Raw genomic sequence first — 17,243 nt, forward strand, 5'->3', positions numbered from 1 at the left:
ACAGTGATATTGCTGGGGAGGTTTTTTCCTTTGGAAACTGGAGTCTTAAATTGTTTAAGATCATAGAATCATCAAATATCTCAAGCTGGAAGGGACCCATGAGGATCATTGAGTCCAACTCCCCGCTTCTCTAATACTACCTAAAACTAAGTCACGTAACTAAGACTGTCATCCAGATGCTTCTTGAACTCTGACAGGTTTGGTGCCCTGACCACTTCCCTGAGAAGACTGTTCCAGTGACTGAGCACCATCTCAGTGAAGAACCTATTTTCTAACGTCCTTGTCCTAATGTTCACCTGACAAAGCTTCATTGTATTTCCTCATGTCCTGTTGCTGATCACCAGAAAGAGATAAGCACCTTCCCCTCTTGCTGGCCCTTTAAGGAAATTGTAGCCTGCAATGAGGTCACCCCTAGGCTTTCTCTTCTCCAAGCTGAAGAAATGAAGTTACTTCAGCCACTCCTCTTAAGTCTTGCCCTTGAGACTTTTCACTACCTTGGTCACCTGTATCAGGGTACACTCTAATATGTTCTTTGATGTCCTTCTTATATTGAGAGCACCAAAAATGCACATGGTACTTCAGGTGGGAGAAGTACTGAAGGTGAAGAGTGAGACAATCACCTCCCTCAGCCTTCACTAAAATGCTACAAAGTGTTCTAGTTCTAGAATTTTCTTCAGAGAGTTATAAAATTATATAAAAATTCAAGAAAAGGGAAGCAAGAATAGTTGGGGTTTTTTTAATAGTTCACTCCTCTTACAATTTCAGCAGAAAAATCCTAAATAAATTATTTTTCCACTTTCTATTGCATTTAGAAGGAAGTCAAGGATAAGATCCAGTAATGTTAGTGCTATTGGTCTGCTGGTAGGAATACTTCAAAAAACCCCAAGTATATGATCTATATGTATATATAACATAATACATCTATGTTATATATATTTATTTTTAAGTACATATGTTTATTACATATGCATATATGTTTTTTAGAGAGAGAAATTAGAAAATTAAACATGTGGCATTGAATCCTTCCTTTTTAACAGTTGTGTTTCATTCTAATATCAAGTTCCAGTACTTCTGAGGTCGTAAATTACTGAACATATTGTATATACAGTTGTTCCTTCCTCATGTTCTGGCTCTTCTGATAGCTCTTCATTTTTATCATTCCTGTGATAGTGATAGCAATAGGCTGGAAAAGATAACCTATGCACTAAGTTAGATTATGAAGAAGTATTCATCGTGTCTTTGTAGATGCTAAGTTTGAAGAATTAGAAAAACAATACAAGAAAGAAGTAAAAGAAAGAAAAAAGCTGGAATTAGAGCTGAGAACCATCTACATAAAGGTAAGTATCTCTTGAAGGGTATATATGATATCTAAGACTGTAACTACTGACTAAACTTGGAAAATGGAGTCTAAACCTATTGAAATATCTGCATTGGGTAAGGTATATAAAAATAAAATAAAATCTTGGAGAATCCAAAAAAGCCAGCATAACTGAATAGCAAAGGAAAGAAGGGCATCAGAAATGAGAACACATCTTTCAAAAACTGAGATTCTCATGCAAGCAAGGACAAGAGACAACAGTGTCAGTTTTGCCAAGTTAAATATGATAATAAAATAGCCTTGAAAAGATTATGAGAAATAACTCACCTAGCAAATAAGAATCTATTAAATTTCAAAGATGTAAGTAGAATTAACTGTATTAGGGAATCTCTGAGGTCGATAGAAGACTACAATGTGAAAGTCCTCAAGGAAAAAAAGACCATTGCAGAAAAGCTGAAATAATTTTTTTATTTGGTATTTACTATCTAAAGGCATAATAAGTTCTGTATCAGAGCCTTTTTTTATTCAGGTTGAATTTGTGGCACAGCCTCAAGATGAAATTCAGAAGTAGTCTTAAAATAGATTGATAAAATAAGCAGTAACAAAAAAACTTACCAGATAATATTTACCCATTAATTGATAGGGCACTGCAGTGTGGGCCTTCTGACTCACTGTGATGTGCAGCTTATTTCGTCCTTCTCTTGACACTGCAAGGTGACAATAATGATGCCATTTAAAAGAACGACAACTTAACAGTAATGATTCCTAAAAATGTCATTTATTCAGACCAACAGTTTGTCCTGGGTGATGATAGAAGCTTAAAGCAGTATGTTTATTGGTGCATATGTAGTTATGGTGTATGGAGAAAAGATAAACCATTTCTTTTTGAAGGGAAATCATGCCTCACATATTTTCAGTTTTTTTGTTTTTTTAAGAATAAGTCAGAGAATATGTGAGTTATGTGACTCAGTATAATGTTGTTGGATATCCACAACACTGAAAAACTTGAAACAATTCTCTTAACTGGGAGTTTTTACAGCTGGGGAATGGTCAACAATGGTACCTGAAAAGGACTGGTCAAGAGAAATGTGCTATTCAGTGTATCCATTAGTGATCTGAAAAAGAGCTGAAAAATACACTTGAAGACCACACAGTATTTTGTAAAACTAAGTAACTGCAAAAATTAACATGGTAAGTAAAATTCAGTGTTAGCAAAAAAAAAAAAAAAAGTGAAGTACTGCATTTGGAAAACATAATCTCATAATCTCAACAATGCAACCAGAAGCTCCAGAAGAACTAAATGTGGGTCAGGTATCAGATATGTTAGTCTAGATTTCCATATTTCTTGGAGCTTACTTGTGCCAGCATTTGCTCGTAAAAATATAGGCTTCCACTTTGGAAAATGTAGGAGGTAAATGATGGAATCTATCTCGAAAAAGACAAAAATCTGGGTATGTCACTTGTATACACAGATACAACTACTTTTTTTGAGACCCTGGTTTGTGTATCTAAGTATGAGTTATTCTTCGATACTTGGGATGAAGTTATTTATGTAGTATACAAAATAATTACATTAATCTGTAGTTTGCACTGGTGAATGATGTGAAGTTATAAAATGTGAAATGGCCATGATCTATTATCAGATGTTTAATACATTAATTATTTCATTGTATGTTGGATATGGAGCTGTGTAAAGATAGATTCCTTTTTTCTTGGGCACAGAAAATAAATCAGCCTCAACGTCAAAGCTCTTTGAGTCACAGGGAGATTGCTTGGCATCAGGCTTCCTCCTCTGTGTTTTCATGGCAACAAGAAACACCATCTAGAAATCGAGAAACACCTGCAAGGAGAAGTTCTACAACATCTTTTTTTCCATGGGAAAAGGAGACAAATTCCAGTATAATATCACAGAGGAACGAGTTCAACAACAGTTTTGCTGAGAATTGTGATTCTTCACTGGTCATTCAGCTAAGAGCGCAGAACCAAGGTAAATGATACATTTCTTTAAAACCCAGAGGCAGTCTCCTATATGGATTTGTGAAGGCTGGGGTGTGGTTAGAAGGCAACTAGCAACTAGCCCAGCTACCTGCTGGTGTATGTGTTTGCAATCATCAGCCTTTACACAAAAATTATACACAAGCTGTGGTATCTTTTACTTAAAGGGTGTGACAGAAGGGAAGAGTTTGTATTTTTGGGGTGGGTACAGGACATCATATAGGAGGCTTTCTCCAATTATTCCATTGCTCATGAAACAGTTCTCTTAAAACAGAGGGAAAAAAATCTCTTCAGGATTTTACTACATCTCAATGTTAAATGCAATTACATTGCTTCCTTAATTTTGTATGACTCTTGAGATTTATGACTGAGCAATACCTTTGTAAAAAAATCATTTACTGAACATTGTTAATGCATAAGTGATTTGGTTGATAATGGATGTTACTGGAAGCATAGTATGAATGAATGAATGAATGAATGAATGATGAACACAATAAAAAAGTAAAATATCTTCTTGTATTGTGCATATTAACCTGAAGAAATACTAATTCCTGATATCCGAAAGGATCTGAAAGGAATTAAATGGTTTGTTGTGGATTTTCTGAACATTTTTACCAGCCTTTCCACTGATTCTTGTAGGACTGTTTTACAAATTAGTGTACTCTCCAAGCTGTTTATTCAGTTAAAACATTTAAAACTTCAATCTATGTGCATTTTCAACTTGGAAGCCTTATAAATTCAGCATTAGGAATACAGGATTTTTTTCAATAAAAAGAATTACCAGATAAGAGTAATTCTGGATAACACTCCGCGTATTTGACTAATGGTTTCTTCTGTAGAATTATGTTATGATTTTGGAAGATAAACTCCTACTGATGTAGATAGTGACAAGATAGCTTAGCTTTGCTTTATATGTATGCTGCTCTGGCAACAGGAAAAAAGTTAAAATATAAAATATTGTATTTAGAGATGCCCAACAACTGAAAAGCCTCTTTGAAGTAGAGGTTTGCAGCTGCATCAAACATATTTGTAGTAGATACCTATCCTTTTGAAAATAAAAAGCCCCTTAAAATAGACATGTCAAGTTACATGTTTATGGGTTTAAAAACAGCTACAAAACCAACCAACCAATAAAACAGCAGAGAGACAAATTGCCTTTACTTTAGCAGGATTTGTGCCTGGCCTCACATTTTGCTGTGTTCTCGTGTGTTACAAACTGGAAATGATTGATTTAGAGTCAACTATCTTTCAATCTCGATAGTTTTAGTCATTGTAGTAGTACTAGAAGAGAGTTGAAAGTTTTGGTTTTAGCTTGCTGAACATTTTACAGGGTGTCTGCCAGTGTCAGAAACGTGGGTTGTTATCAAACATACAAAATATTTTAGAGTGTGTAGACACTTGGAAATCTGAGTACCTGGAAGGTATACCTTTCAAAGAAGTATCCTTAATCTTTACTGTTTTTAAAATTCAGAGTTAAATTCCACTGTTAAAGACCTAGAACAACAACTGGAAGCTGAAGAAAAAGTGAAGAAGTCCCATATTAATAAGCATCAAGAGATTAAACTGCAACTGGACAGAATGAAGTTGGAATTAACAGAGAAGGACAAAGTTCTGAACAAAAGCAGAGATAAACAGACTCAAATGAGAACACAACTTGATCAAGCTACTGCACAGGTACAACGTTTGTACCACACATCTTCTGACTGTCCTTACAATTAATTCCCACTGGTAATGTGTGTAATTTTTCAGCCACTTTAGTAAGAATAAAGATTCTTATATAAGTTTCTTGAGCATTTACTGAGGACCAAGTTTTAAGAAGTATATGTTAGTTTGATATGTATTACCTGCGAACATATTACCTAGAAATATGTAAGATGTCACCCATTTTCTGGAAATTTCTTATATCATCGGAAGAAATATTTTTTTGTCCTTAGGCAAGATTGACTGGAATTCTGAACGTTTTCTGATCAAGTTGCATAGAGCAACAATGACATCTGGTGGCAAATTCTGACCTTAAGTAGACTCTTTCATCCAACATTGGCTGAAAATCAGTATCTGTTGCTTATAGTACAGGATGTTGTGGGAGCATAGTCTTTAGATTGTAAATTATTTCTGCAAAATAAAATCTAGGTTAAAATGCTATGCAAGACTGAGAATGTATGTAGTTCCTAAATAGGATTTCATGACCTAATACTAAGGAGTTTGGATGCATAGTAAAAACCCAACAGGATAGTACAACTTGCTTAGTCAAGAATTTACAGTGTATTTAAATACCTAAATATAAAAATGTGAAATGGTTCAGAATTTTGTACATAATCATGCACAGAAGAGAATGCCAGTGTTTAAAATAATTTAATTCAAACTGCTGAAGTAAAAGTTTTATCTTTTTCCTAATTAATCATGTTGCATTACCTTCCTAAAATCTTTTTCCCAGCATTTGTCAAATCTGAAAGTAGATCACAGATGTCATAATTCCTTGAATCTTCATATTTCTGCCTATCTTTTCACTTTTTTTCTACTACCTTGATACAGCTACAGGATAGGAAAAACGATATTTTTCTATGTAGCTTCTCAGTATATAATAATTGTTATCCTTCTTTGTTAGCAAGTTTCTCCATGATACCTAAGTCTGCAGTCTGCTTTTTGAAAGAGACAGCAAGGTTCAGGTATTGCTAGCTCTGAGGAACTTGTTTAGGGAAAGTCTTGGCTGGGAGGAAGACAAAATCATATTCTTGACACTGTCCATTGACTACACAAAGGTACTGTCACTACAGCGAGTTTGTGGGAAGACAACTGACCCAACTTACAGCTCAGTTCCTCTAAAAAGTATTTTGCCCAGGATATTACATATTTAATTTTGCCTTGTTAATTTTCTATGGATTTGAGAGCTGAATTGTTTAACTAGGGAATCAAAAAGACATGAAATCCAGCACAAGGGAAGGTGTCATGGTTATATATCTAGGAACATGCCTGGGGAAGGATGAGAAGTCATTGAAATTCAGTGAAATATCCAGTTATTTTCAGTCTAAACATGTAGATGCTTAGCAGTTAGTGGTGATTGGTTAGCTCATAGCAACCTGAGGTTCTGGAAAGGTAATATATTTTAAATGCTAGATACAGTAAACTTCTGTAAACTGTCAAAGGCTGATTTTCTGAAGATGTTTTATGACTTTGTGTTTGTATACACATGTCTATGTATACACACCTAACTATATACATAGATACAAGTGTTCTTGTTCTATATATACATACTGTCACTAGCATAAGCAAGTATGAGTTTAGTACTTTGGATTGCTAAGAATGTATATGGTACCAGGTAAAATTATTCTTCAGGTTATGTGAATGCTGGAACAATTGTAGTAAGTGAAATCAGTCTTTTAATGTAAATGCATATAAATTTAAACAAAATGCCACTTGCTTTTTTAACACTTGTGGTTGATAACTACATTTTTATAGGTCCAAATGATGGAGCAAAAGGTGAAAAAATTGTCAGAAGATCTGAGTTGCCAAAGACAAAGTGCTGAGAGTGCTCGTTGGTCTTTAGAACAGAAAATAAAGGCAAAGGAAAAGGAATACCAACAGGTAAGGCAAGAAGAACTTTTTAGTTTTGACTCCCTGTGGAGATGAAATCACATACTTATTTTGTGTATCTGCTTTTCACTTAATTGCAATCACATTTGATAGAGAGGTAAAAACTGCAAAGGTAATTGAAAAGCTGAAAACATCCCAATAAAGGGCCGAGGATGTTGGAGAGATGCAGGTTTGTGTTAGTATTCACTAGACAATAGAGAGTATGTGTGAGAGACCCAATTAAGATACAAATATATGAGAAAGTAGGCTTCATTGTTCACAGAATGATGTATGTGATTTCAAACTTCATAACTGATTCAGTTATTTTTGTGGAAACTGAGTTGATTTTTCCATGCATCTTGCACACAAGAAAATAATTTGTTTAGGATTATATCTCTGCTATTCTCATTTTGGTTCATGCTTAGAAGATGGTAATATATGGGATTAGAATAAGTGTCTTCTGTTTCCTTTGTGCCATCTCGTGCAGAGATTCAAAGTGTAGAAATATCCCAGGAATTTTCCTGGGGTGAAGTTATGTTTAGCATTAAAACTGATTTGGATTAGGTCTACACTCTTTGTATTTTTCTTTTTAAACTTAATAACATAATTGGTGTTAGGAAATCCAAGACATAGATTTTGAAGCGTTAGTGCCAATTCTTGATGTGTATTTAAAGTTTGCTTAGGGAACTGGGTAAGTGCATTGCCCTTAGGAACTCATGTTGGGTCTGATGTTTAACCTGAAACCGCTTCTCCAAAGTCTATCCAGAGAGATAAAATAATTGGCAGAGGAATTCTGCTGGAGTTGCTGATGAACAGTGCTGCTACTGATGCTCTTGAGTGAAAAAGTGGTTTCATGGGCTGTCAGTCTAGATGCTGACTCAGGATTTCAAAGAGATACTATACCTTGTCTAGAAGTGGTAAATAATAAGAACCGATCTTTTTACTTGGGTTGTTGTAGCATGAAAAAAACACTGCTGAAAGATTGAAATAAAACAGTCTTTGTATTCATTAAAAGATGAGTTGAAGGCCCATGAACCATCTTTTGTGGGGACTCCTTACAACCTCAGTCCGTATTGGCTCTGCTCTGCCTAATGCATGCCCCTTGGGCACTGGCACCCTATTCAGTGGGACCATTTAAGAATATGGTAGTTCTGAGATATTCTTTCAGAGAAGCAGCACATCATATCCTCTACATTGTTAGCTGTTGCTAGAGCTTGTCTCAATAGCTGATAGCTTGGATGTCAGGCGTTTAAGGTGCCACCCACAGCAACAGGAACCACTCCTTTGAAAGCAAAAGGACTTTCATATGACTGATATGGAAGAATTTTTCCCTCCTGTGAAACCTAGATACTGGTACTGTTCCTACTGAATTCTATCTAGTGAAGCCTTGCCGGTGTATCCCTTCTTGTATTTCTGTTTCTAGAGGGCAGGTGAGGTCCAGGAATGAATTTAATTAACTTTCAGAAAGGTCTGAGAAGCTCCAGGGCTTTTTCTGAGATGGTAACACAGGCTAGATTCAGAGTTGCACTTGCACCAGGGCATAGTTTTCATTGCTCTCTCTCAAATTTTCTTTAAATATTTCCATCCAAGCTTCACATTACAGAATCACCAAAGCTGGAAAACACCTTTAAGGTCATCAAATCCAGCCTATGAAAAGGTGAAATTCATACCACCTTTTTTCAGATATCTGAAATATAGGTGTCAGTCTAAGCTTGTTACTTAGGCCTCTGCCTTACTCTGCAGTGGCAGAGGCGCTTTCCGAAGGCGGTTTATTCCAGACAGCTTAGATGTGGCTCTTCACTCTGAAGCTGGATATTTGCCTGCTGGCTATGGAAGGAGCCTCTACGTTTAGCTTAGATGTACATAGCTTATTTTCTTACTTCTAAAACCAGAGGAAGCATTTTGTTTCTTTGTTTTGAACATTCATCTAAAGAAAGAAAGGTTTTCTGCCATTTTATCCTGTAACACATAAGGCACGTAAGGCTTTAGAAAGCAGAGTCTTTTCAGTCCATCAACTTTAGAAGTAATTATTGGAATGCTTTGGGGCATAAAGACATGGAATTAATTGTTTCATTAATAAGGAGTGCACTTGGGCCCAAAGAGTATCCTAGCATGAGCTCAGGAAATGCTCCTGACCAGAGATTTGCAGAAGAGCTCTTTGGAACTAGTATGTACTTTACTCAGCATTAGTTGCTAGTGACAGCTACTGTGATAGCCAACTGGTGTCACATCCTATTCCTTTCTAAATTGTAGAATTCTTCTGTCACCTTGCTGAGTGGGAATGCAGTTGCAGACTTATCTATATTGGGTTCTATGTAGAAAAATGCTAAATGTTATTTTTATATATATATATTTAGACTTACACACACACAAACACATTGATCTTTCTGGGTTTTCTGTCTGTGACAGTTCCACCTTCATCCATACTTTCCCTGCTGAAAAACAGCTGCTTGTTTACTGGATGTCGTACTGGTGTAGGAAGTGCTTGGGCCTCTTATGCAGGTTTTGCTCTCAAGCAGAATGTAAGGGGTACTGGCATCATTTCACAGATAATACTGACTAAAACACACTGACTTGTACACAGGATGTTCACATACATGGGAGCCAGTGCCACATTGCAGAAAATGTCAGCTGTAGTTCCTTCACTGTGAATGTTTTTCTTTTGACATTTTGTGATTTTGACAAGTACAGGTGTTTATCCTAATGGATGCCTGCTTGGCATGTTGTAAGATCCACACAAACTAGATTATCCTTCTGCAGATTTCAGGAAGTCTGTTTTGGAAACATTATTTTTTGTGCAGTTTTCATGACCAAACTTGTGAGAGTATGTTGTTACTCAGTCCCATGCCAGGTATTATGTGAAGACTATTTTTTAATTGTTCTAGAAAAAAATCAACCTTAGAGTATGGTAAGTAAATAATAGCAGAGATGAACTGGTCCACATTGGTGTAGTATAGTTCTTATATGAAACTTCTCTTTAAGATGAATAATTTTAATACCATTACTTTCACTAGTGTTAGACTTTTTTTTTTTTTTCTTTTTTTTCTCTGTGATAAGAATGTTGCCGTAATGGAGTTTTTAAGGGATGACATAAATTGGGTTAGGGACATTCTGGCCCATGTGACATTTGTAGCATGCATCACAGTGGTTTTTAAACTACTGTTCACTGTGTAAGACAAGTATCTCTGAGCAGGAGGTATATGCTAATGGCATCAGTTGTTATCACTTCAGTAACCAAAACAGATACTTGCTAATTAATTTCTTTGCTACTGTACCACTGTTTTCTAGGAACTCTCTTGTCAGCAACATGCCTTACAAACAGTGGATCAGCAGTGCAACCAGATAAGGAACAAACTGAACCAGGAGCTACAGCAAGCCAAAAATGACTTCAACACTCTGCAGGCAGAATTTGACAAAGTAGGCTTTTTTATATTAAAATCTTCTGTTACAGCTGGTATTGAGTTGTCTCAGCAGTATCCCTTTAATTTAATTATACATGAAGTGAAAAATGCTGGGACTTGTATTGATGTTTTGCACAGTTTGTATTAGCTGTTTTGTATTTACCACCTCTCACTGAAATACTATGTATTTAAAAGTGAATTACAGGCTTTTAAAAGTTTGTGGCCAGTCTGCTTCCCACGGGGAAGGACATGTAAACACAGAACACTGCAGCTAAAATAAATCTGTTTGAGAGAGGAGCAGCTCTGTTTGTGCAGAGGTGCAGTTTGATGACAGAGTGAAACTGATGTCACAGTTTAAGTTGGGATTGGCAATTAAATGAAGGACAATAATGCTCTCTATCCCCTCCCCCCACCAACGTAGGCAAAGGAGAGTGAAAGAGAGAATAAGGAGAGAGGCTTCTGGATTGAAAACTAAACTAAGCAGCTTTAATGAAATACTACTGATAAAAGAAAATATGTACAAATATACATAAATGTGTGCAGGAATGTGCAAAACCCCTATTGCTTCCTCACATCCCCAGCAACTCCCAGTGGTGTATTCCCCTTGAGTTGTGGACAGTTCTGAGAAGGTCCTGAACCACTTCTGGAGATGTGGGCAGAGCAGGCAGGCGCTGAGGGTAGAGATGTGAGGGTCAGAAATGCACAGGCCTCAGGATCAAAGGAGATGGGTAGACAGAGTCTTCCCTGGACGCTGGCAGTGGATAGAAGAAAAAGGAAAAGGGAGTTTACTTCCATGATCCCTGAATTTATATTGAGTGTGACATACATGAGGATGGAATACTCCCTTTGGCCCATTTTGCCATCTCTCTAGTCTGCTCTTTCCTAAGAGAGGGTTGCAGATACAGCTCTTCAGTGTCTGAAACAGCAGATTCAACAGCAGAGCTAAGTGGCCTCGGTCTCTCAGCAGTAACTACAAACATTTGGGTGTTATCACCAGCTGGAAAAGTTGTGTGCTGCTTAAAGGGAGTTTTCTGAAGGAAAAAAAAAATCAGTAAAAGGAAAATTGGCTTCATCCTGGCTCAAACCAGGACAACTGGTCAATGAGTACCTGTCCTTTGGAATAGCAGCTCTATTTCATACATCCTGGCTATGCACTTACAGTACTTCTTTTTTTCAGAAGTGCTACCCCTCGTGTGACCCTGCAGAGAGCTGTTACAAGAGCTAAGAGAGAGAAGAAAACATTATTTTTAAAGTAGCATATGTGTACACAAGCACAAGTGTTTGCTATCAGTTTAGCTCCCTGAACTGGTTCTCCACAAAATCAGATGATTTTCAGTGCTGGTGTAAGGAGGAACATCAGTATGAAGGAGGTCTTCCACAGCTCTCGCAGCAATTTTCTAATAGAACACATTAGTTGTCACAAAATAATAATTTTTAAGAAGTTAGAAAGTAGCACAAACCTGAAGGATGGGTGACCAGAAAAGAGGAATGCTTCAAAACCTCAGAAAAATTTGAGAGTATCCATAAAGCATCAGAGCTAAGTTAATTTCTAGAAAGGGCCACAAGTTTTCGGAAGTTTTATTCAGAAGCCCCATTAGTAGGCAGGCTGAACTGAAGCAGCACTTCTAGAACAGCTTTCCTGCAGGCTTGTTTTATTTTAGAAATATAGCCATGGAAATACTTTCAGTCAAATGTTTTCAGGGGAGGTTTCTTTATATGCACACTTTTTTGTATATGCTTACTGAAGAAATTGATTTCATAGAGAGAAAAATATGTGCCTTTTGGTTCTTTCTCTAAGAAAGATAGCTTATTACCCAATGACCTCAGAATAGACCTTTTTTCCTTTTCTTTTTTGACTTGATAATGGCATGTCCTTCCTTTTTAATCTGGAGCGTTATAGCACTATTTCAAAAGAGATAAAACCTGTTCAGTTTTTATAAAATCTATGCCAGTGGAGCAGTAAGGGTTGTTATGATCCTAATTTTCTGATTCTCATAGCTTAGCAAAAAGGCCATTACATTCCCAATTTCATTTGTATCCTACAGATATCATTGTGGTGATGTAACTGCAAGCTGAATGTATTAATCCAATTTCAGACAATCTAGAAATATATGTATTTTAGAGACATACTGTCTTTCTGGTCAGAGGCAGAGGAGTGTAAAGGCAATAAGCAGCTATTTTCTAAACTGCAGTGAAGCGACCTTAGGTTCTTGATGGGAAAAAATAATGCAATTTTATTTTGTAATAGAATGTTGGAGTTCAGGAACGGGAGTTTAAAAAAAAAAAAAGTATATATGGCTGTGAATACAATGTCAATTTTCAACACTGTTACAGGTACTGGCAGTGAAACAACACTTGGAACATGATAACAGTGACCTCACCCAGAAGCTGTCTAGAGCAGAGCTGGCTTTATTTGCTGCCCAAACTAAGGAAATGGATTTGTCAAGAAGCTTTGAGGTAACCAATGCAGAGGAGTAGTTGATGGATTTATTAGCATAAATTGGCAATCTGTAAACACAAGTACTGTTGAGCATTTGCTCACATAGTGTATTTTCCCACAAGCATCTTGAAACATTTTTATGAATTATCTCAATAACATATCTCAGTTGTGACACAAAATGAGGTCTTCACTAACATCATGTAGTTTAATGCAATTTGTGGAATTGGCTGCCTGGTTGGAATTCATTGCTGTAGTGCTGCTGATATGGTTCTAGTTCATGTTGGACTTATCTTTTATAAAAAATAGTTTTTTGTTTGAAGAAATTCTTGCTTTTTGTCCCGAAATAAAAATGTATCAATTCTCATTTGATTTTAAAAGTGAATTTTAGAATAGTTGACTACTGCCTTGATGCACACTGACACAGAGATTTTATGCAAAGACTTATTATACTCTTTTTTTTTCTAAATAACATTTTTCTCAGAAGAACAATCCAACAAATATACACTGCTGTAAAAACTTTTCCCCAAATGAAAATAAATTCAGATAAGTCTTTGGGTGCTACCATATTCACAGATGCAGAAATCTTCTCACTTCTCCTTTGTCTTTTCAGTTATATTGTTTTGCTTTGGTGGCAATTAGGGCAGCTACACTTGATGAAGTTGTCACAGTTGTGCCACTAGAGACCTCTCAATGCAACTATTATCTTTATTTGGAGAATCAGAGGTAGAAAAGAAAGAGATCTCAATACTTGTGTAATTCATGTCCTAGTTTATTTTATTTAAACACTTTAATTTTGTTTGTTGCCTGTTGTCATAAACAAATAAAAAAAAACTTGGCATAATTTCTGTCAAAAATGTACCTGTCAAAATTCTATGAACAAATTTAAAATAAAATAGTGGGCTTTGTTCAGATCAGCACAAGTGTCGGTATAGTGTTAGTATATTGTGAAACTTTAGGTACATTCATGCTGGTAGATTAGAATGTCTGGGAACCTTCCCAGGAATTAGAATGTGACTATTTATACTGTTAATTGTTAGAACAGCATTTGTGTGGCTCTGGCCCAGCTGACTAGCACTGTTTCTTGCAAATCCCAGGCACATTTTGGGAGTTCACATGAGCCTGGGAGCACTCCCAGCAAATGCTTTGGTTATAGCCACCTGTTTTGGAAGACAGAAGACTTTAGTTGTACATATACAGGCTGTTCCAGGTCACTTGGCCTCAATGCCAGATAGTGGTCCTTGAAATCTATCTAGTAAATAAATTGAACTGGTGTCTTCCAGTGGTAAAACTGATCAAGACAATTTTTCTTCTTCCAATGTGTCCCAGAGGAGGAAAGCCTCCATCAAGCTTCTGCACATTCTTAATGTAATATTTCATAGTTTTAGTCCCTCCCATCGGCCCCTCCAGAAAAAAAGAAAAAAAAAACAGGGAAAAAAGAAGGTAGTTTATATAGGTTACTGTGAGTTCATGACCTTTCTATCTTTGAAATTATAGAGTGAGGTTAGAGCTGATACAGTTTTTTGATATCGCATTGTCAGAGAGCATCTAATTTGTGGAAACAACATTTTTTCCTTCAAATTCCTGGGAGTGCTGAATTTTATCTACCAGTTTTGTATACATCTTTCTAGGCTGTAACTGGAGTCAGGTTTGTTCTTCATATTTGTCTTGGTCAGACAATGGAACACCTGCTAACAGTGATGCATTAGAACATGATCAAGAAATCTATAAATAAGTTTAATCTGGGGAAGATTGTGATATTTGAGGAAATGAGTAACACTACAGTTCTCTCTATCTTAAGACTCGCATAAAAGAATGCATCGTATATGTCAGTAGAGCTTATGGCATGGCTTGTCTTCCTCACTCTCAGAAATATGTATCATGCAAAAAATTGCATGGAATTGTTTCAAATTCTTGGAGGCTTTGTTGTCAATAGATGGGGTTTTTTTATGGCAAAAAAACCCCCAGAAACAAGAGTGAGATTGGAATCTCTGTATTAAAGGGAGGTGGTTGCAATTTTACACTAATGATCTAACTATGCAGTGGAGAATCATAGAATCATAGAATCTTAGGGGTTGGAAGGGACCTCGAGAGATCATCTAGTCCAACCCCCCTGCCAGAGCAGGGTCACCTAGAGTACATCACACAGGAACTCATCCAGGTGGGTTTTGAATGTCTCCAGTGAATACAGTTGTTTCATGAAGATTAATCCACTGTTGTGTATAGTCCTTACTGTAAAGTAAGACTGGTGTTCAAGAAAAGTTGCAAACCAGAGACAGTTGTGAGACATACTGGTTATGCTTAGTCAAAGGACTACTAAGCCTTTCAGTGGTGATATCTCAATAGTTTAGCGGTTTTGGTATCTTAGCACATGGTTTACATTTTGATGGCACAAGCAACAAACCCATGTCTATTCTTGGAAAAAGTGGTCAGTCTGTTCCTAAAATGCTTGTAAACCTGCCCCATGAAGAGTTTCTCCAGAATAACAGTGCTACCTGTATATAGGTTCTGAAATTTGCTTTGGTTTAGTTTTGCTTTTTCAAGGGGTCATCCCAGAATGGCTAACTCAAGTAGAACCAATAACTGGGTTAAACCCAAAATAATTCTTTTGCTTATAGCTTTGGGAAGTGTAAATGGCCAACTGCTATCAGATAATTAGTCCATTAAATTATGGGTTCCCGAGTTTTGCTGAGTGCTGCTTTTTGGAAATGTTTGCACCAAATCATTACTAGAAAACTTTCTTCCTTGAAATTTTTATGTGACTAGATTCTTTTTGGTTTTTTTAAAGTGTGGGTAGGGAAGGCTATGAATAGAAGGGAACTGTTAGTGACAGTGACAATTTTAATCATGTTCTGAGGGTGATTTATTTATGTTGTTGCAAAAACAAGACTGCTGTGCCAGCAAGCTTTTAATTTTTTCCATCCAGAGCCTTCCATTTCTTGAGCTTGGCTTTTGTGAATTGCTGCCCATCTGCTAGTAGTAAACGGATGAAGGATGAATAATTGAGGGCTGTTTCCAATTGGGCCATGCCAGTGCCATGCCATCTGTTGTCCAGTGACACAGGAGTTTGGAGAAAAGGGATTAGTTTCCTTAAAAAAACCCTTTCACTTGGCTTCCTAGATGCAATACAGTTAGATAGTTTTGCTTGTGTGGGAGGTTTTTCATTTTTGAACCACAATTTATTTGGAAGAAAATACTCTTAACAACAAAACAATCCTCTGAAGAGTAAGCACTTCTAAAGAAAAATGTACTAGTGTTGACATGATTATGATGTTCAATGGACAGAAAACCTGTCTCTACATGAGATGGTAAGTGAAATCCTATCCTTGTATTTCTTGTTAATTTTGATACCATTGCAGGGATTTATTTGTTTCCTTTCTTGCTTTGGGAAAGTGCCTAATTTCATTAACTTGGATTTTGTAGGTTATGTCCTGACCTTCTCAATCTGTTTGGGGCAGATCATGTGGAACTGTTTGTTCTATGCAAACAAGGGCCATGCTATGCTATGAGCATCTCTCACATGCTGTCAGCTATTCTTAAAATTAAGAGTAGTTCAGCTTATGTTCCCAAGCTTACATGCCCAGAGACTTAATAGGTCTTAATGGAATATCTTTCTTCTGGTTTATATGAATGTAATTCTTTTATCTTGACAATTCACATGAAATATGGTCTTACTTGGTTTTGTTTCAGAAACTGAAAAAGGAGAAAAACCTTCTTGACTACGAACTCGAGAAAAAATTGCAAAAGATCCACCAACTTGAAGAAGAACTGAATATGATGAAGCAGTCTCTAAAGCAGAGCCAGAATTTTGCGGAAGAGATGAAAAGTGAGTTACATATTTAAATATGCAGAACTCTTGTTGCATGTTTAATAATATATGTTGCCAACAATCCTGTAAGTTTCATAGTGAATTAGGTTAGAGGGTTTCCACTGTGAGATGCAATTAGTGTTTTCAACCAACATAAAGTTACTCCTAAATGAAAATTAACTTTTGGCTATGAATATATGCAGTTCCTGAAGATGCACAATGGATCAGAGTGTACTGAACTTGTCAGCAAGCTGAATTGCATAGAATGTATTTTAACCAGAAAACTTCTGTTTTGTAATTCTTTTATGGTGTTTCACAGATTTTGGAAAAAAAAAAAAAAAGGTAAGAAAATGTTACATAACCACCAGTAGCTGAGACCTGCTTTCAGTCTTTGTTTTTAGGAATTGAGTTGAAATGTACTTTGTAGTTCTGCTGGAATACGACCTGTCCTGTAAAAAAAAACCCCTATATATAAAAATTTGGTAAAAATGAGACACAGAAACAGGTAGTTACACCTGTGAAGTATGGACATACCTGCTTGGAGTGCAGATGTGTGTCAGACAACAGAGTGGAAATTTCACAAAGTCTATGAATACACAGTGTCCGGTAATCTAAGTTGATACCAACAATCCTTCATCCAGTGAGAAAACTTGAGAGTGATGCTTTGCACTAGAATGGGAATTGCAAATATTAAAAGTAAATAGTAAAGTTTCA

The 17,243-nt window shown here is 36.4% G+C and overlaps 1 protein-coding gene across 1 annotated transcript in view; it reads left to right on the forward strand.

Moving 5' to 3' along the window:
• The window catches only part of CENPF (centromere protein F, 350/400kDa), a 39,449-nt gene that overhangs the window by 4,654 nt on the left and 17,552 nt on the right, over positions 1–17,243 (forward strand). The window contains exons 4-10 of the mRNA XM_009994733.1: positions 1,246–1,337; positions 3,041–3,305; positions 4,785–4,987; positions 6,770–6,895; positions 10,172–10,300; positions 12,619–12,741; positions 16,412–16,547. Of these exons, the coding sequence (XP_009993035.1) occupies positions 1,246–1,337; positions 3,041–3,305; positions 4,785–4,987; positions 6,770–6,895; positions 10,172–10,300; positions 12,619–12,741; positions 16,412–16,547 (1,074 nt within the window). The remainder of the gene's footprint in view (positions 1–1,245; positions 1,338–3,040; positions 3,306–4,784; positions 4,988–6,769; positions 6,896–10,171; positions 10,301–12,618; positions 12,742–16,411; positions 16,548–17,243) is intronic.

Source organism: Chaetura pelagica, unplaced genomic scaffold (assembly GCF_000747805.2).
Source record: "Chaetura pelagica isolate M959 unplaced genomic scaffold, ChaPel_1.0 scaffold2, whole genome shotgun sequence".
Classification (NCBI taxonomy): Eukaryota; Metazoa; Chordata; class Aves; order Apodiformes; family Apodidae; genus Chaetura; species Chaetura pelagica.